This window comes from Carassius auratus, chromosome 31 (assembly GCF_003368295.1).
Source record: "Carassius auratus strain Wakin chromosome 31, ASM336829v1, whole genome shotgun sequence".
Taxonomy (NCBI): domain Eukaryota; kingdom Metazoa; phylum Chordata; class Actinopteri; order Cypriniformes; family Cyprinidae; genus Carassius; species Carassius auratus.
In genome coordinates this window covers 22,735,220-22,756,988 of record NC_039273.1, presented here as the reverse complement: position 1 = coordinate 22,756,988, position 21,769 = coordinate 22,735,220, and the positions used below count along the sequence as shown (strand labels likewise).

The following is a 21,769-nucleotide window of genomic DNA, read 5'->3' as shown; positions in this document are numbered from 1 at the left end:
TTGGCAAAAGACTGATTTTTTGTAATTTGCACTTTAATATAACCATTTCATCAGTACACTGAAAAAATAAAACGTGTTTACAAAAAATAATTTGCATTTGTCATTTGTCACAGACATTTTCCAGCATATGAATATTTTCATTTTTAATTAGAAATGACAGATTTGAATGTGTCGAATAAATGTAAGATCCTGAATGTAAGATGTAAAAATCCTTAATCAGAATAAATATCAATACAACTGCAATAATAATATGCTTAATCAGAATAAATTATGAATACAACAACTACTAAATAACTAATAATAACAAAACACATTTCCATTCGTGTACTTACATTTTCATGACAAAAAATATCAAACAAAGCACATATATACATTTAATTAACATTGAAACATTATTTATTTAAAGCAATTAACAATATTACAAAAAGTTGTCTTTAGCTGGATTCGAACCTGGGTCGCGGGGAGCACCTGCAATAGGAAACAGTGTAATATAAATGCGCGAATTTACGCAAGAAGAAACCGGAAGATGTATCACTGCGCGCATGCTAAGGAAGATTGGGCTTTGAACGTCAAATTTCACCCTTTCTTTTCTTCATTTTTTCTTTCTCTTCTTCCCCTTCTCCTTTTCTTCCTTCCCTCTTTTCTTCCCTTCTTCCCCGTCTTTGACGGACTATTGTTCCCCAGCTTGAGCGCAACGCCTTAACCTCTCGGCCACCGTGACTATAAGGTTAATACAATAGAACAGCTGGATCTACTGATCAGTGTAAATGAAGTGGTGGATGAAATAAATAAAATATAGAAAATGTAAAATGTTAAACTGTTTTAGATGAAAAACTCATATTTAGAATGCCTCTCGAAAAAAATTTAATAAACAAACATAGGACAAACAAAATTATTTGGAAAACATAAGTTACATCACTTTATACTATAGAATAGCCAAACATTCTGAAAGATGGTCTAGTTAGAAATTTGGCTCTCATTAGAATTTACATCGCTTGATTTTTCTTTTTTTTTTCTGTTTTACTTGAGTGAATAACGCCAGATGGCGCTAGTGCATAGGAGTTAGTCATAGAAGGTGTGCATTTGATTTGACCATTTATCTGGTAAAAACAAGGTGCAAGAGATAACACAGGCCTGACCTTGACATAAAAAATAGATAATATGCATATTCTGAAACAGATATCCTAAATGTACTGACGATGAATTTATAAATCACTTTTTTACTATGAAATGTCGATCGGAAGCCGACATGTTATTTTTTTAAATGTATTGGCCTTAAAATCAAAGCCTCTCCTGTAGATTAGAGTTTATTTCTGTAAGGACTTTTAAAAGCATATTAATGATTCCAAGGAAAAAGACAGATGCAAAAAGACATGTTTGAAATCTTTATTTATTTGAATTAGAAGAATAACTTGAACAGAGCGTGCTTCAATAAACATTTGGTAAACAGGTGTCACAGAAACGTTAGGTCTTCTATAACTGAGCCTTTTCTTTGGCATGAATCATAATGTTTTTAAAATATAATAACCAAGGCAACATATAGCTCTTTTATATATTATGAAGTCATCAACACAATTGACATCTTAAGGGATATGCAAATACAGATCAGGGATTATAAGCATCAGCAAAATTTAGCTAAAGTTTGTTATATTTTTAAAGACTCCATAAAAGTAAAACCTCATTCCTTTTCACATCTGAAAGAGACATCCACACAAGGCTAAGACATGCTCTAATTGCTTTATGTGTAAAGCAAAAAATGTAAAATGTTATCACAAACGGCTTGTTACTATGTTTTATATTATAATATGGAACAATCTTTTAGGGAGAAATACTCCCATTGCTAAAATATTAGTCAGTGCTGTCCCCCCCCTTTTTTAATTACTTTATTCGCTAACAGCACCATTTTATTTCTGGGTTTGCATTATCGCTAGTGCTGAAGTGTGCACAAATATAAATTAGTAAGTAAATTGCATTTATTGTAAAATGATGAAGGTATTAGCCCATTGGGTTCATCATTTCTGACATTTTGAAACTTCAGTTCAACACTCCAAACTTTTTTGTAATTTTTTTTTTTTTTTTTTTTTTTTTTTACTTTTTCAGATCTCCACAATTCTCTGGCTTATTTGCATCCAACTGGACCGACCGTCTCCTTCATCACTTTCAGAAATATGTCTGTAATCTAGACCTGCCTCACAGTGCCTGTATTTTCAGCCAGCATCATGCCAACGGGAGCTTGAGAAATGGTCTCTGAAAAGAACCATATATCCAAAGCAGGAATGCTTCCTGACTAGGGCCTGAGACAAACATTATATGAAGTTCAGGGAAGACCAGTATCCCGCATATATGCTGCATTTAAGTTTTAAAGCAAATCTGTGTGAGCATGGTGTGTGCTCAGGACAGAAAAAGGTTATCTAAATGTTCATTAGTCACTATAAAGCAAAATTATAGAATTCAGTATTTATATTTTTAGTTAATTTTTTTAGGACAGTACGCTTCCCACTTAGCTTTCTCACATCTTTTGGTCTCTGTATTTATGAGTTCAAAATGTACATAGTATCACTTGATGAAAACCTAAATGTAAAATTGAGTACATTACACATTTCCGATCAACACAGACATAGTACATGGAAGTATATATGTACTATTTAATCTCCAAAACAAAACCAAATTGGACCAAGATTAAAAATAATCTAGGCTGCATGAAATCAATATCACTTTCAGGTGTGCACAGGCTGTTCCAGAAGAAGTGCGTTGGATGAAAACCATGAGATAGATGGAGTGCACTTGGCGTCCGTTGACATCTTTGGCTGTAAGCCATTTGTTTTCCTTTGCCAACCTTCTCAGCTGACAGTTAAGCACCACCAGAGGAAAACAGAGTGTGTAGTAATACCAGCTGAAGTAGTTTTCACACAAGCGGAAGGTTTGTAACAAACAGTTGGATTAGATGAACTGATAAGACTGCTTTCACATTCATTTCTGCTTAAAGACTAGGGACTAACAACAGCGATATAAGATTTTAAAGCAAGTGTTATATTTCATGAATTTTGCCTTTGAATAGACTGTATTGTAAGTCTGTATTCAGTGCGGACAGGGCAGACATCTGGGTTCATGGCAGGCATGGCTGACGCTGATAAGGGAGAGAGTGTTTTTTTCAGCTAAGGAGGATGTCCTGGGGCTGGAATGGAGGGTCAGGACATTAGGATGCTTGGCCTACAGCAAAACTTTCTGCATGGCTTGCAGCTGCAGCTTCTGCTAGAGGGCTGTCTTCACTCTGCACTCTTTCTTTTCCATTTTCCTCCTCTTCATCCTCTCCCTGTAAAGAACTGTGGGACACCTCTATCTGGAAGGTGTCCTGGGGCAGGGTGGCAGAAAGAGCACACTCCTCGCTTACTTCTGTGATCGACAGCTCAACCTCGGCTGTGCCATTCAGTATGTTGAGCACCTCCTTTTTCTCCATTGCTTCCACAGCTGCCTTTACTTCCTCCTGTGCTGGTGCAAGTTGGGTGTGGACCTCTTTGAAGGACAGGTCTTCAGTTGGGCTCTCAATCGGGGCCAGTTCAATGGAGGCAATGGTGCTCTCGGACTGAGCTGAGGCCTCAGCCTCTGGTTCAGTATCCCCACTGCGGTTCTTCTTGATGTTGAAGGTGAGAGGAGAGACCTTGAAAGAGGAGCTCTTGGCACTAGGGTTCTTCCGGTGGCTTGGTGTCAGACTCTTTTTGATTTTCTCACGTTTCTCTGGGGACACAATCTTGGTGCTGATCTTGTTCATCTTCTTCTCGATATTCTGCCTGGAGAAAGCTTTCTTCAGGCTGTCCACTTTCTTCAGACTGGAGCGCTTGATTTTCTCAGCTCGAGATTTTTCAACTCTGGTTTCACTCTCGAGGTCCAAAGCAGCCAAAATTTCATCGTCCTCCTCTTCTGGTCCCTGCTCCTCATCCGAGGAGAGGGCGATGGTCTGAAGGCCCTCCTCTTGAGAACGGTTGGTATCAATGGTCGGGGTCTCCTCCTCCACTTCAGGTAATGGTTCAGGTTCCTTCACAAAGACACTCGAAGGTATTTCATTTTCCTCCTGCACAACAAAAAATGGAAAAGATCTAATAAATTATTCAGTTCACACAGCATTATTTTCACACTACATATGATTGCTCTTAAAGGGTTAGTTCATACAAAAATGAAAATTAAGCCATAATAACTCACCCTGAAGTCATCCTAGGTGTATATGACTTTCTTCTTTCAGACAAATTCAGTTGGAGTTATTTAAAAATTGTATTTGATCTTTCAAGCTGTTTGATGCAACTCATCACAGTTATAAAAGAAGCAGTTTTAGCCGCTCAGAAGTAATGCACACGGAAACGCAGCGGAGAGATCAAGAGAAAACAGCGATAACTAATTAGAAGCACAAAATGAGGATTTGTAAAAGAAGAATGTCGGAGGATTTCAATATAAGCCAAAAGGAGAATGGTTTTCCTTTGCTAAAGTAAGGAAACTTTGCTTGATTTGCCCATGTTAACAAACGGTGGTTTTCATGAGACTCACCAAAGCGTGTGCAATGCTGACCTCCACAGAACAGTGAGCGCAAGCTAGATTAAAGTGATAATTATGTTTTAATATGGATATTTTTCTTAGCATTGATTCGCTACAAAGGCCTTTGTTCATCTTTTTAATGGATGCACTTTTTATTAAACTTCTCATGAACCAATGCAGTGGAACACCTGCTGAGTGGCATCAAACAGCTTGAAAGATCAAAGACAATTTTTAAAATAACTCTGACTGGATTCGTATGAAAGAAGAAAGTCATATACACCTAGGATGACTTCAAGGTGAGTAATTGACAAATTTTCATTTTTTGGGTGAACTAACCCTTTAATACACAGTTCTGCCAAAATTAGTGCTCAGAATTTTTAGATTTCAAAATCTTTGTTATGCAGTGGTTTCCCAGTTACTAATACCATAGAAGAATCCAAGTCAGTGCTGAAATTGCTTCCTAAAATATTTGTTACACTCTAGACAACTGGAGTGTAAGAATGTTGATGATACACAGAGCGGCCATGTGTTTGTGGGAGATATCTTTAATCATTTCTACATAACATCATACTCTATTAATGCCTCTCAGAAGGTCTTACTGTAATATAATCAAAATGCCTTTTAGAAAAGGGTAAAGGCTTCATGGTGAGGCCCATAGCTTAAGAGATAATCAAATGAATCTAATGGAATACTTAAAATGAACATGAACAAGCCAATGTCTCTGGTTGTCTGAAAAGTCAAAACAACAGTGATAGAGAGAGAGAGAGAGAGAGAGAGAGAACTCTTCTTAAAATGGACACCTTTAGCCAATGGTTTGTCTGACTTTGCAGGGGACATTATGAAGGGGTTTAAACTAATTAAGTACTTGTTGCACTTAGAAGTACAGTGAGCTGTCAAAGAGCTGTCAACATCCTTGACCACACAATGAGGTTTTATTATAGTTTTGTATAAGAATTTGTCTTTTAAAAGAATATACAGTGTCACAAACATCATCAAGGTTATCATGCTCAGCTTGTAATATAAAGCACTATATGCAGAGAAGTTGAGTAGTGGATGCATGCTTTTTAAAATGACACAATGAGACAAGCAAATCTGTTGTTAAAAACATTGTGTACAGACCAACTTTTCCTTTCTGGAGACAATCATAAAGGCTGAAGAATAGTGAGACGATAGGAAGGAAGGCCAGGAATGACCCTACACAACTCATATCAGAATTTCCACTGAGTTTTGGAAGACAGCCTGGACAGAAAGAGAGAGAGAGAAGGGCAACTGGAAAAAGAGAGAACGCAGGGAAGTCTGGTGTAGGGCTTTGAAATGGAGTAGGATGAGGTTCAGGAAGCATTTGTGGTGGAGTGCAGCAATAGGGACTCCTGGACAGAAGTCCTGTTTGCCTCCCACCCATCAGAGAGTTCCATGGCATGTCAGAAATGCGCAGTAGAGCCTGAGAACCTCTCTCTTAGAGATAAGACTCTAAATTCTAATACAGATGAGGTCATGTCATGTAGGAAATTTCCCAGTTAATCACTTTAACTATACTGTTTTCATACAGCCTGAAATGTAAGGACACAATATATGAATGCAAATAGCTCCTTACTTTGGCATATATGTTCTTTTAGGGCTAAACTATGAAGGAAACATCATTGCACTATTTTTTTTTTTTATGTGAACTAAACTGTTGCTTATGTCTCAACAGAAATAGCATCATGGAAATTTAAATTGACGTTCATTGAAATTATCATTTATGAATCTCAATTGACCCTTCGCCTGGAGTTTGACTGACAGGTGAACTGACCAATCATAACGTTGAATCTGTCATTTTGTCTGACAAACAAACTAGTCGTAGTAGATTAACATCGGTGGACTTAGCTATGAAAAAATGGTCTGTATTGACGTCTTTCTGAGGTTGAAAGAAAATACCTTCTGATGTTCGTTCATGTTTATTTTGTGCTTTAACTAGTAAAGAGGAAGAGATGATCAGTTCACACGCTGCTTCGAGTCACGATACATTAAAGAGACACAAAACTATTTATCGGTTGAATTTCTTTTAGAAAAAACAAAATGTTAAAGCTGAGACTTTGTTTCATACTAAAAAGCTTTGTCTTGTCTGTCGGCATGTTGTGAAGTGATGTGAAGTCAAGTGACATGCAGCCAAGTATGGTGACCCATACTCAGAATTCGTGCTCTGCATTTAACCCATCCAAAGTGCACACACACAGCAAACACACACCCGCAGCAGTGTCAGTGTCCTCTTTGCTCTTCAATGTGTTTTCACTGCGTGATAACTTAATGTGTGGTGTGAGAGCGCCATGGCTTGTCAGACGTAGCAACAGTAACTAAGGGAGGTGTTAGCGAAGGGTCAATTGCTTCATCAGGTTCTATTTTATTCTTTCTTTCAGCTGCCAAAGCACACACACAGAGCTGAGATATAATAAGCAGAGAAGGAAACATCATAGCTGCCTCCAAAAAGCAAACAGATGAAGGTACATTAGTAGAATTTGAGCATGCCTTGATATTTCTTATTTTGGTATACTGCTTGCAAAGAGCCTTAATGTTCACATCTGCGCTTCAAACATGATAGAAAGGTGTTGCTGTTGTAACTCTGGCCTCTGAAGCTCTGTGAGTGCGAGGGTTGCCTGTCAAAGTGGAGGAATAGAGTTGACCTAACAAGAAAACTAACAAAAAGGATACATTATGACTGACAGTAATCCCTGAGGATATATGCAACGTGCTAAACCAGGGCTGAAATACCACTTTTGGGATTTAGAAGATCTGTCCACCCACGAAAGAGCTTTACTTTGGACGGCAAATATAGATCAAAGGTATTGGTACAATTTTGCTGGCACAGTTTAAGTATGAATCTGGCCAACTCCCAACAAACTTTAACATAGAATTGCCATGCTCCATCAGTCTTTGGTCAGAGTAAACAGTTAGTAAACTTTGAAACTTTGACTTAGAAACAAAGCTTAAGAAAACAGAGTGACACTGTTCGTTATTGTATATTTGCATTTAAAACCTGTTAACTGTCACTCACGTTTTTGAAGATAGACATGAATGTGCATGATACAAACCTAAATTTTTATAATTCTTGACTGAAAACATTTTGTAACATGATTTTGATGTACCATTTACATGGTAATGCAATGTCTGATTTTAAAATGGGTTTTGAAGGATGGATTTTGAGATTTTATGTTTTCAAGTGATATATAACTTCTGATGATTTCTAAAATGTGATAGAGAAAAAGGCAACGAGGAAGTCTTTTTTTTAAACAAAGGTCAAACCTCCTTTTGTAATGTAGATTTCTGAGGGTGCACTCTTGTCATAAATTCATCTATAACTTTTCCTACATAATGTTTAACAAAAAATATTGGTAAAATATATATTTGGGAGTCTTAGACCTTTCCAACGATATATAGTTTGTCAAGATTAGATTAGATTTTATTGTAATATAGTATAGTCAACGTAGGCGTCCCGTATATGGGACGGGGTGACATTTAACAGGTTAAGGATAATGAAACAGTGTTAATTTTGACAGCAAATTCGGATTTAGTCTTAGTCTTAGTCTTTTGAATAACACACCATTTAGTTTTAGTCACATTTTAGTCATCTGAAATGTTTTAGTCTTAGTCTAGTTTTAGTCGACTAAATATCATAAGAGTTTTAGTCTTAGTCTAGTCTTAAGTCTTTTAGTCTTAGTCTAGTTTTTTTTAGTAGAACAAAGTCAACTTAGTTGATTTGACTAAATGTTTCCATCAGTCTGTTATGGAATGGTATTTATAAAATAAACATAAGGCCTGCTCTCAATGAAAAATATACATGCTCTCTGAAAAAGATATGCATTCGTCCTGAATGATATGCAATGCATATGACATTCTTTCAAGATGGAAGTACAGTATTATTGAAATAGACAACCACCTATATTATATTTGTATTGTATGTTCATTCTATTTCTTTATTTGTGCTATTTACACAAAGTTTAAATTTTTTTAAGTTTGTTTTTGTTCATTTAAAATAGCACTGCATAGTCTTCACTGTAAAATAAAATACACAATCAACCAAAATGTATTCAGACACCTTCAACGTTTCTTACAATATCACAGTTTATTTGCTGTAGTTTAGAAATTGGTAATAAAATATTGCAATAACTCAGGGTTAACTGTGTCAGAACAACAAATTCATCTTGATAATGTCTGATGCAATGCTTAATTTGGTTCAGTCTGTGGTGTGAAAAGGTTGCATTAGAAATTAAAGAAAGAAACACTTAAGCAAAACATGCTCAGGTCCCTAATATTTTTTTTGTTTGTTTTTTTTTAGTCACTAGTAAAACAATATAATCTATTCTATCTGATTTTCGGATTGACTTTGGATAAATTCTTGTTAAAACTACAAAGTAATTCAATCAAGAGCAGTATTTTACAGTGCAGTGATTTACTTTCATTTTCATACAGTAAAGACACTGACAGCAGAGCTAGTAAATTAGGCGCGGTCACTTTAAGAGACAAATGCATCCATTACAAAGATACGCATCCGATTTCTTTCCAACGCTTTACTTTCACTGAAGACATAACTACAGACTTTTTCGAACACACTTTCCAAGACGGGTATTTCGACATATTTAGTATGTATTTGTTGTCGGTACAAAAGCAAGAAGACTTTGAGACGCGTCTCTGCTTGCTCCCTGAACACCAGAACACGCGCTGCTGAATTGAGCTCTTTCACTTTTCGCTCTTTTTCTTATGTTTATTTAAAATGCGATTTGTATTTGTTCGTTCAGGTGCAGGAGGACGCAAACGTCCTGAAAGAGAGCTCGGTTCAGTGTTGCGCGAGTAACCAGCTGCTCAGTTCAACTTTCCCGCATCGCGGGGCTGAAGCCAACTTGATGTGTTGAATGCTTGGAGAACGTTATAAAACGTATTCTTAAAATACACATTTCTGTTTTAATAAATGCTCATATTAAAACATAGCATTACACATAAGTAGGTACAAAAATAATCAGTGATACATTTACGACCCCATAAAAATTTGGGTCGCAATGGCATTTCAAAAGGTTGCAGTGTAGTTCCCTGTGTAAACAACTTAACTGTTATGAAAACGTCCTCGAAACTGTGCGAATTTCTGCAAACTCATCTTTGTTCTCTTTTCTGTGTAACTGCTGCTTTGTTTAGCTGTTGCGCTTGCATTTGCCGCGGCTTTTTAAAATGGCTCGGCTGCTTGATACCTACCCTCAAAGATTCGCACTGATTGGATCTCTTCTCCATTCGTCCCTCCCATATATTTTCGTCTCATTTTTATTCGTTGACTAAAGTGTCAGTTATATTTCGTCACGATTTCGTCATCATATCTGACTTTTTATTTAGTTTTTATTTAGTTTTCGTCCGTGAAAAAGGTTAGTTGACGAATATTTTTCGTCATAGTCTTCGTCAACGAAATTAACACTGTAATGAAAGCAAAGTTTAGGTTTGTATTGTTTCCCTCCTGATGTTAAAGTAGAGTATTAGTCACTTTTTGTTGTGATGGGATTGTTAGAGGTTTTTGGTAGTGATGCCAAATGATAACATTTTGGGAATCAGAAGAATCAAAAGGCAAATTAAATGCTTCACTTGAGCATTTAAAGAGGAACTTCTGAAAAAATTAAAATAAGAATCAGCTTTAAAAAAAATAAAAGAATAGATATAATAAGTATTTTATAACAGTGATATTGTCTGTGATATTTGATATAGCAAATTTGATTATGAATTAGATAATAATTAATGCAATTCTTTATCAAACCAAGTTATAATTGTAACCATAACAAGAACAAATAAACACAATTTATCCTCCTTCAGGGTTACAATTAGAAATATTTATCATTAGTAGTAAACCTACCACAAATTTAACAGGTCACATTTCACCAAAAAAAAACATAAAAAAAAAAAAACTGTTTTAGGATCATTAAAATGGTTGCACTGTGACATCATCTTTCTCTAAATATTATTAAAGTAGAATCATTATTTTCAATTTAAATTGACATATATTAAAGGTAATGCCATGGCATATAATTAATAATTTAGACAAAACTGCTTTTTTTCTCCCCTCGATTACAATAAATAAAATACAGTAAGGATAATGAATGAAATAATGAAAATGCTTTGCATTAAAGTAATGATATTTATTCATGCATTTATTTGGCAAAGCTTTAGAAATAGGTTTTATGGCACAATTTACTCAACTCAAAGAAGTCAGTGCTGTTTTGAGAGTTGTTGTTTTGTTCGGATGCCTCTGATGCCGCTATTGCTCTTTGTTAACATTTGTTTATTTGCATGTTTTCAAGAACTGTCCTCAAGACTGAAGCTGGCAATCCGTAGCTCAAATAGCCAATATGAAAAGGTGCTGAGCCACTGGACTAGTCTGCGTGGCAAGAAGAGTGTCTATCAACAGTCATTAAATCACTTTTTAGTTATAACTGTAGATAATACAGCAATGTCAGTAACTCACAAATTCCCAGCATGTAGGAAAGCCTCTAAGAATGAAAGTGGAGTGTTGACATTTTGACACGTGTCTGACAGGAGCTTGCGTAATTGTACTGTTTAAAGTGAACAGTTTCTCTTGATTTAACCTGGTTAACCTACTAACCAGTAATCTTAAATTACTTAATATGAATAGATTATGCTGATAGCAAAAACAGAAATTAACATATATCCCCCAAAGTTATTTAATATAATAAATCAGCAACAAACAGGTTGAAGAATTGCTCCTTAGAGCCTCCAGAGACACAAGTTCCTGTCATTTTCTCAGTGGGGAACCAAACAGTTCATTCCATGCATTCTGCCTTTTAGGTACGAGATCTGAAAATTACTTGTAAATGACTATAACTTCCTCTACATCTACATTGTCTTCATATTCTAGTTGTGTTAAAAATTTTTGGACTCTCTTAAAATATGTTTTTGTCAGTAAAGATCATGATTAGCTCACGTTGAGCATTCTGTCAAATGATACTCTGATTCATTTGCATACTAAACCGGTCCCTCTCGCTCCAGGCAAAGTTGGCACTTATGGTAGCAGAGGTAATATGTTTTCTCATATATGCATGAAAATATAAGGAGATCTCACAAGGGGTAAATACAGTTTCTGTTACGGTTTATGGTTATTATCGGAGTCCATTTTTAGAGAGAATGTTTTAGTAAACGGCGTGAGTTTGAGCCAGCGCACACAATGCACGCTTTGTGCCTGCACTCTCTGTGCAAGAAAAAAGACTGGGTTTTATTTGATGTTTATTTGACCAGATGTGGTCCTAGACACATAAATGCATGCATTACTTTATGCCTGCTGTTACTTAGAATTAGTCAGTTCCAGACAACAAAAAGGCACAAAAGAATATCATGGGCTTATTTTTTGTCTTCAATATAATTATGTATTTAATTTTTTATGGTACTTTTATGCTTGAAACTTGAGAAGTCCGTTCTCCATTGATTCATTGATTATTCAACATTTTTTATTTTGTAATCTGCAGATGAATGTCATACAAGTTTGAACGACATGACTGTGAATAAATAACAGAATTTTCAGTAAAATGTCCAATTAAAAACCTTTCGATCTAAAGGCCTCTATAGGCTTAAATAATTGAAATGAGTTTCTTGACAATTATGAATGACTTCAAAATTATACTGTTTATGAATTTCGTTACGAAATCTATTATCTGTATTATTAAATTTAATTTTCAAAAAAACATTTTTTTAAATGGATGAATTAGTGAAAAGCAGCTCAGTTATTCACTTTAAAGCAGCTAAAATATTTGTTTTGACTTAACATGGTTAGGTCAGTAATTCCTGTTGATCCATTTGTATATTACATGTCTCATTTATTATATAGATATGTCCAAATGTTTGACAGTCGGTTAGTGCATGCCCACAGATATACACACACAAGTGCAGGCACCTCTCTGTACCATGATCTCTCCTCTCTTTGCTGTCAGTTATAGTGTTATCAGAGATGCTATCCAGTTGTTTTCCCAGTACTCACTTCATGTTCTAAACACACTTGACCTATGCGTCACCTTGAGGGCTACTTATGAAGTATTGGGGGTAAATATTAGCTCAGGGTGGAGAGTAGAGAGAGTGTTGTAAGTGGCTGTATTTGTAAATGTGTGTGTGTGTGTGGAAAGCGCATGCTATGTTTTTATCTTCATTGATGCAGCAGGACCTCCAGCCCCTGTAATTCCCTGAAAAACTTTAATGCTTACATTCCCTTTCCTGCTGGCCATTAACATCACATCTGACAGGAAGCAACTTTTAACCTCATACACTCACCCATGTTCTCTGCTTTTTCATCACGTACGAAATGCATGTACATTCTCTGTATCTACCAAAAATAAACAGTGCTCTTTGCGACACACTGAAAGAGAGAAAAGAGAGTAATGTATGTTCGGAGTGTTGGTAATAACTAACTAAAGAGTAAAATATCTACTAACTTAACCATTGTTTTTAATTATTTCGTAGCATGATGGCAATTCATTTTTCTATAATAGTGTTCTATTCCAAACCAACAAGATGAGGCAATAATCGAACACACTTAACTAGAATGTCACTTTCTCTTTTTTTCAGATACCATTGGTAAATCATTATAGATATATATTCATTTAAATTTGAAATTTCAATTGATTCACCCCAAAATCTTAAAATGTACTCACATTCAGGCCATTAAGATGAGAATGAATTTGATTTTTATCAGGAAAAAATTTGAGAAATGTAACATTGCATCACTTGCTCTTCAAAAGAATCCTCTGAAGTGAATGGGTGCTGTCAGAATGAGAGTCCAAACAGATGATAAAAAACATGACAATAATCCACTCCAATTCAGTTCATCAACATTATGATGTGGAAAGCAGCGTGTTTATATCCATCAAGATGTTTTTCATTTCAAACAATTGCAACTTGCTAAAATATGAGTAGTGAAAAAGTAATCTAATCTGAATCAGAAGAGAAATATGCAGAGCACCGTTTATAAGCATAAACAGTAAATTGTTTCATTCCATGTGGATTATTGTGATATTTTATCAGCTGTTTGAACTCTTTTTCTGACGGCACCCATTCACTGCAGAGGATCCATTGATAAACAGCAAATTTTCAGTTTTGGGTAAATGTTTACTTAAAAGGTAAAAAAATGCTTAAGTAATGAATCATGAATCATCTTTAAAATATGTTCACACTTATATATACTATATTGTAATATAATATGCATGATGTTTAATTTGTACTTGTAAGCTGTAGCTTAAAGGGTTATTTTATCCAAAAATGAAAATTATGTCATTAATGCCTCACCCTCATGTCGTTCCAAACCCCTAAGACCTCCGTTCATCTTTGGAACGCAGTTAAAGATATTTTAGATTTAGTCCGAGAGCTTTCTGTCCCTCCATTGCCGTCAACGCACCTCATGAGAGAAGAGGAAGAACAAATTAGGAGGAAGCCGATGTCGAGCCGCAGCCCAAAATAATAATAAAAAAAAAAACTCTGGAAACAATGTTAATAAATGCCAATTTATAGATTTTTTATTTAGTAAGTTTACATTTTTATTTTATATTTGTTTCTTATTTATATGGTTTTATCTTATTTAAACTTGTGTATTTTATTTTCTTAATCGTTTTAAAAATTTTCTAATATTAATAATACAAATTTTTATTCGGCATGTTAATAAAAGGTTCTGGTTCACCCAATAACAAAGATAACACGTCAGCAGCATCACTGCAGTGTTGTGAACACGCTCACAACAGACACGGAAGAGAAGACAATGCTGAATAAAGTTGTAATTTTTGTTATTTTTGGACCAAAATGTATTTTCGATGCTTCAACAAATTCTACTGACCCTCTGATGTCACATGGACTACTTTGATGATGTTTTTCTTACCTTTCTAGACATGGACAGTAGACCGTACACACTTTCAATGGAGGGACAGAAAGCTCTCTGACGAAATCTAAAATATCTTAAACTGTGTTCCAAAAAGGAATGGAGGTCTTACGGGTTTGGAACGACATGAGGGTGATTCATTAATGACATAATTGTCATTTTTGGATGAACTAACCCTTTAATTGGTTCAGCATTGCTTGTTTGTGCAAAGGAATGTACTGTTATATGAGTGTGCATGTGTTTTTGTGTGTGTGTGTAAAATGTGAGGCGGAAATAAATTGTTGGAGCAGGATGGGTTGGAAGAGCTGAGTAGAAGAGACTTTCCCTCTCTAAAAAAAATCAGCCCTGGAAAAAAATCAAGCAACAATAACCAAGTTTACATAATTGGCGACGATCAGGTTAAGGAATTACATGGATTAAGATGTTTACATGACATGAGCAAATCTCTTCAAACCAGCTATTTGCCATTATTACAATTATTCACTGGGAAATTTTATTTTTCAGAGTTCGAGAAATGCGATTCAATCCTATGCCTATATAGTGCATTACAGGGCTCTCTGGAATACTTGATCCTAAATCAGTCTCAGCATTTTGCAATCTGTTTTCTTCTTCTCACATAATGTTATAACTTCAGTATTCTTGTCCACAAGTATTTTTTCTTCTTCTCCCAAAGTAGTCACTGTAATAAGTGGAATAATGTGCAGTCAGTAAGTCATTATTGCAGAATAAACTTTAACAGGGTAATCGGGACCCTGATGTGAATCAGAGGTCTTGTATCAGCCTAAATGGACTTATTACTTGACCTTTATCCTGAAAGAAGAGGTTGGTGAAAGATCAGTGTGAAAGGGTACGGTTTCGTTGCAGTTTCCTTTGTAGTTGATGTGTAGTCTGTTTCTGGGCTGGTTTGTCCCAGCATGTATGTCCCCATGTGTTACCATGGCATCATGAGTGTGTAGTTTTCCCTCTGTGCTGGCATTGCTCCCTGTCACAGGACACACACAATAACAGCTTTTGTCTCTTCAGTGTGTGTGTGTGTATTTAGATAGGACAAAAGATCCAGAGTTCTTTCAGCTTTTGTAAACCTAGTCTGTTTTTGTAGATCATTACAGTGTATGTCCAGCTCAGGAAGGCCCAGCCAGTGTTAACTTACAATTCTTTCAGACACCAAGTAATATCAGTTGCCTTCATCTGCTTCAATAATTTATTATTTAGCATATAGAGCTATCACAGGTGTGCTTTTGTGTTTTTTTCTTCTTTAATTAGTGAGTGTGTGTTTCTTAGTGTATACATTTTCTGTAAGCTTGTGCTCAATTTGGATTTGATTGTCAAATATGAATTTAAATGACTTGTTTGCATTTCATTTGATTTCATTCTGGCTGTTAAAAGAAAGGAGGTGAGCACCTGCAGGCAGTAGATTGAACAACTGTCAGGATAAGTATAAACATGCTGCGTGTTTAAATGTCCGGAATAAATGCTACAATGACAAGTGTTTTATCATTTAATATGTCTGTTCATTCTTTTGACAGAAGTAAGACTTATTGTGTAGGGCTGAATACAAACATCTTTTAATCATGAATATAGTAAATTTCACAAACAAACTACTTTTATGAACATTTTTAGCACATCAGAAACACAGTACATGTGATAAGTATAGCTTGATTCCTAAAACAAATGATTCTTATGAGCATCTAGTAGTTGTTACTGGTCTTATGCATATGAACATGTTGAATTCCTCTCATATAACACATTTCACATGCTCTCCCAGTATTTAACCCTATCCAGTGGAATTACGCAGGTCAGACCCTGAGGCCACATACCCGCTAGAGGTGTAAATATTTGCATGTAATTTAATTTTTTAAAATACAGTTTTGTTATTTCATCATAATGCAGTTTGATTCTTTTTAGTTCAACAATATATTTTACACCTCTGACATTTATGTTTTCTCATACATGGACAAGTTAGCTCACCAAATACACTTTTCACAGTTCTATTCAAATGAAGTTTGATTTATATTTTTTACTGTAACAGTTGGTGGTGGCAGCAACATTCACACATTACATATTTTGAAAAATAGTGTTTCTTTTTTAATCTACTAACCTTTTGATGATTTATTTCTCAGGAATGAAGTGTTAATGCCATCTTGCTGTTTCCTCACAACAACAACAACAACAACAAAATATTACAGCTTATACACTAACTGTGGTGTGTTTTCAGCATAATTTGTTATTTTTTTATTTTATTTTATTAAATTATCTTTTTTTCAGTTTTATTTAAAGTTCCCATGTGTATTTCTTTTGTGTTAGTTATAGTGAATAAGTAGCTAAAAAAAAAACAGTTCCAGAATTTTGTGTAATTTTACATACACATTTTTTTCCCCTTTTCTTTTTTTGGAATATTACTGAGCAACAGCTATGTTGCAAATGTTCAATTGCACTGAAGCCCTTTTCTCATCTTTTAGCATTTTCATCTTAACACCAATGGGAACACTAACAGTAAGATGAGTTTGGAGAGAGATCATGCCTTTTTGATGGACAACGGAAAACAAACTCTCTTGTCTTCTCTGCCAACAGGCCTTTTTGCCCTCACACTTTTCTCCCCCTCTTTCCCCCTCTCTCTCTGGAGAGGCACAGATAGCCTTATTAGGTCATAGCGAATGGCTAGTAGTAAAAATATTCCATCTTGTGGTTTCCTACTATAGATTTTGCTTTAAGCATGAAAATAAAAAATACAAATTGAGCATTATGTCATGAGAACTTGTAAATGTTGTGCAGCTATAACACAATCCATATGTGAAGTTTTGAAAAACACAGGGACAATTAGTTAAATATGTTCTATGAACGTTGCATCATGCAAAATAATTGCAAATGAAATGATGTTTGGCTAAATCCAGGAAATCTCCCCATAAGCTAACAAACTTTACAAGCTCCTTCTTCATTTTCTCTGTTGTGAATGTGGTGACCAGTGTCTTGATTCATGTTTTATGGAGTTCTAATTGATTTGGGTTGCTATTTATATCATTTTGTAAGTGGGAAAGACTTGCTCCACCTCTGGAATGTGAGCATTTCAGCCAGAGTTTCTGCTAATGCAAGAACAGCATTCTCTCTCCTGCCTGTGAGTCTGCCTAAAGGGGGAGCCAGCCAAGCACCCCTAATCCAACAACAGCAGGGGAAGATAAAAGTGAAAAACAAAGCCAGGCAGGGTGTGGTGAACACCTGGATGTAGCTATACTAAAGTTTTGGTCAAGCTTGTCTAGTAGTGGACAATTGTATATAGGTGTGGAAAAACTTGGCACAAATGACTTTTATGCCAAGTAGTCACAGTAGTCACAGATAGTCACATTACTGGTCAGATCCTATCATTCCTTAGAAACAAACCCAGCAACCCCATGGGAGACTGGAAGGGGTGGGGTGGGGTGGGGGTGGGGTAATGAAGGAACATTAAAGAAAATAAGACAAGGATTGTCCCAGAATGTTTGTGTGGGTCTGTCAGGCATGTTTGGTGGAAATGCTAAATCTCTGGGAACAGTTTGCCCCTGTGTCTGCCACAGTGCCACCCATCCTAACTATGATACAGGACAGATCAGGAGACCATAAGAACCCCATGGCTGGATTACATATTCCATCAGATGCTGACCAGACATCCCTGGACTGCTTTGCAAATGCAAACTAAATCACTTTCTGCAAGTAATGAGCCTGAAATAATTTGGACAAAGGGGGAAATCTCAACTGTCATACCCTCCAATCAGATTTCCCTCCAAATAAACAAGGCAGATGCCATAGCAACACACACACACACACACACACACACACAACATTTTAGCCAGCTTTAACAAACGGCACTTTATGACGGCAACTGTAGAAACCACAGGGTTGCTTTCTCACAAGTTCATCGAAGGAAATTTACCTCCCCGTCTAAGTTTGAACACTCTCTTCGCACAGAGATGGAAAGCTTACTTTCTAAAAATGTGTTTCTCTAGGCCCTCCCTCATTCTCTACATCATGTACTTCTGCAGTAACCACACAGCTGGGAAGAGAGAGAGGGAAATGGAAGGCCTCTCTCAGTGCTCTCTGACTTTGGAATCACTGAGTCATTCGGTTGATTGTAGGTCTTGCAGTAAACAGCAGCTAGCCACTGTAGCATAGCACATTTCAGCATGGCTCTTCTGACAACAGGATACACATTATGCTGCACTGTAGCTGATCTCTGGACACACCTTCTATTCAAGGCTATTGTGCTTTAAATAATAGCTTTTGGCTAAGCTTCAAAACAAGCATCCCCTATTGAGTCTCTCTCGAGCACTCTAGCTCTCTCTTAGTTTGGAATCCTGCTGATTTCTTTCTGAAGTATTGGGATGTCTAAAATTCTAGCTGGGTATTTGAGAGGTTAATACTTTGAGTCAAGTTCAAAATTTGTATGGACTTACAAGGAGTTCTGTTTTCAGGTGCTCAAACATCCACATATAAAGCCACGGATTTGACCAGGTTTGACATCCCAGAAACACTAAACAGTTTGGGTAGTCTGTCTCAGCTTTTGACCCTAAACCATTAGCCTGAGAGACAGAGATAAGAGGCGACCACCTAGTTCTTGCTTCCATTCCATCCATCCTCACAATGCCCTTGAGCGAAATCACACCCTCTGAAGCATTGCTTTCATCTTTACACTCTGAACTATGACCCTTCTCCCCTGCTTCAGAAATGGATCTACCCTGAAGGAGGCATGTGATCTGTTCTTCAACTATTAGGTAATTTTGTCAAATGACATTTAGATTCATTTAACTCAGTTAATATCCCTGATTGTTATAAGAGTTGGAGACTGCTGAACTCGGTTCAGTGCACACCGACATGCAGCAATGATCCCCCACACAATGCAATCATTAAATGTCCTCATCTGAGCACATCAAACAACCCACCACTGCTCCCCTTTAAACACACTGTACTTTTACCTGGAAGATGAGCACTTTGAAGTTGTTTCTCTTGATCAGCTGAGCATGGTTAGCCTCCAACTTCTTCACCTGGACGGCCTGCTTGTCCATCTTGTCTTTGACCTCCTTCATGTTGACGCTGACCTTACGACTCTTCTCCAGGAGTTTGCCGACCGTGTTGGAGGTGGAAGTGTGACTTTTGTAGAGCTTGGTCATATCATTTTGGATGCCCGTCACCGCACCCTCTATCTCGACCTGTCTCATCTCCATCTTATGCTGGTTCTCTTGCACTGTATCCAGCATGTTCACCAGCTTATCTAGAAGTGTCAAGACAGTGATGGCATTCACTTGACCTGTTGGTGGAGCTCCATCTCTGGTGAGAGTGCCTGTAGTTCCCCCAGTCAGAGGCCCAGGGCTGCTAGGTTCTCCACTATGTGTAGGTGAAGACTGAGTGGGGCTGGGACTTGGCACCACCAGCTTTTGGTTCTCATGTGAGCTTACCATGCTGCTCCTCTCTGCTTGCACTGCATCTTCTCCCATTCTGAAGCTGCTCTTGGTCTTGACGGATAACTTTACTTAGGAAAATGGCCTCTTTTTTTACCTTTCTTCAACTTCAAGTGAGCTGTTCCGGCTGTACTGAGTTCCCCTCCTAGTTGATTTTAGTGCAACCACGTTCTTACAGCTTTGATTCTTGTTTACAGGCTTGGGAATACTTTTCAACTTCCAGGTCCAACGTTCCCACCCCTTTTTGGAGATAGCCACACTCACTCTTTCCTCTCTCTCTTGGAAGAGCAGTGTAGAGGCTTCCCCACAGCTTAAAAAGACCGTCCACACCCCATGGGGGTGGAGCTTGGTTTCCATGGCAGCTAGCCTGGCCTATTGGTGAGGGAGTTATGTGTTTGCATGTGTCAAGTGTGAGTATGTGGGTGTGTACAGTGGAACATGAAAAACTCTCTTCACATGTAGAACCTCCCCCTAACTCTCTCTGGCTCTCTAGGTTTTGTTGTGTTTATATTGAAGTGAGCACTATAATATTAAGAGTCATGTTTGAAGGATCAGCTCATCTGTGAATAAAGAAAGAGAGAGGGAAAGAGATACAGAAAGGAAGATAAAACAAAAGTGTATGTTTTCCCTTTAAATAAATATTTGCTAAGCAACACTCAATGTCACACAAACAGTTCTCAGGCATTGTGAGTGGAGGCATTTTTCCTGGTGAAACTTAGCAGCAGAACTGGTAAACTCTGCTTTTACATTTCACTATGCAGGGAAATATAGTGGACAATAAAAAGACTGCAAGCATGAAATTAATTATTAAATCTTAAAGAATTGTGTGGAATCTCCTTGTCATTTTCTTTGGTGTTTGCCTCTTATATACGCTAACACAGAATGTCTTAATTGCTCCCATTTCCTCCTTTCTGCATTGTTATATATTCCTCCATGATGTCATTTCCCCTCCTTTTTCCTTTGCAGGGCAATGGCTGTGGAAACACATACTTCTGAAAGTGGAAAAGAGTCCATTCATGGACCTCTGACCTCTACTCTGGGGATACTTTACATGTTAAAACAGATATAACATTTTCATAGCATACAAGCGCATGAATTTTGAAGTTCATATTGTGTTCATACAGTTGGCAGGCATGTATGTGCTCATATAGCACTAGGCTCATGCAGTAGTAAATAACATGGTGATTTAGAACCTTTCCTTAGTTATCAAATAGTACTTTTAACATGCATTTGATTGACAGTAAAAAGAGGAATTAAGAGACAGGATGAGAGAAAGGGCGAGAGATGTAATTCTGTCTATTAGGATTACATTAAAAGGGTGGGGATTCCTGCCTTATCAATTTTTCCCCCATTGTTCTCATTCCAGCGAACTTGCATCTTGATCTCTTGTTTTGTATGGGAATATCTCAAAAACACTTGAAGGCAAATGGCTCAGGTTGCATATCTTTTAGAAACGACTTGTCGCCCCCTGGAGAAAACGATATGTAATTGCAACATTAGAGCATAAGTGCAGCACAAACAAGACCAGATTGTCTGGAATACCACAGCTGCTTCCTTGGAAACTCTTACAGTGAAGTGACACAAGTTCAGTACATATGAACTCCCCTTTTACTCATGGGATTCAAAGAGTATCTATGTGTTTTTGAAGCATTTAGGAAGATACTTCGAAATCATCCCAAAACTAAATGCCAAATTGTGATGTAATTGAATAATGTGCTATTGTGCAAAAACTGGAAGCTGAGGAAGTAAACAACATAAAGTTACCCAACTTATGTGTGAAGAGATGCTATCACCAGTTGACGTCATTAGTGTTATTAACACTGATCTATATGACTGGATGCGTTCTATCTAAACTGTGAAGCCACTGGAAATGGTGCATCTTACTATGTATGTTCTTACTATGATTTCTAATAAAGATCAGTGGTTATTAACCAAATAACCC

The 21,769-nt window shown here is 36.8% G+C and overlaps 1 protein-coding gene across 1 annotated transcript; it reads right to left on the bottom strand.

Annotated features, from left to right (window-relative positions):
• Positions 1 to 1,372: 1,372 nt before the first annotated feature.
• On the bottom strand, positions 1,373 to 20,131 carry LOC113050881 (caveolae-associated protein 2-like). The gene is made up of 2 exons (XM_026214301.1): positions 19,345 to 20,131; positions 1,373 to 4,069 (listed from the first exon to the last, which is right to left on the bottom strand). Exons 1-2 carry the CDS (start codon positions 19,861 to 19,863, stop codon positions 3,197 to 3,199), a joined length of 1,392 nt encoding a protein of 463 aa, XP_026070086.1. The 5' UTR covers positions 19,864 to 20,131; the 3' UTR covers positions 1,373 to 3,196.
• Between the last annotated feature and the right edge of the window lie 1,638 nt (positions 20,132 to 21,769).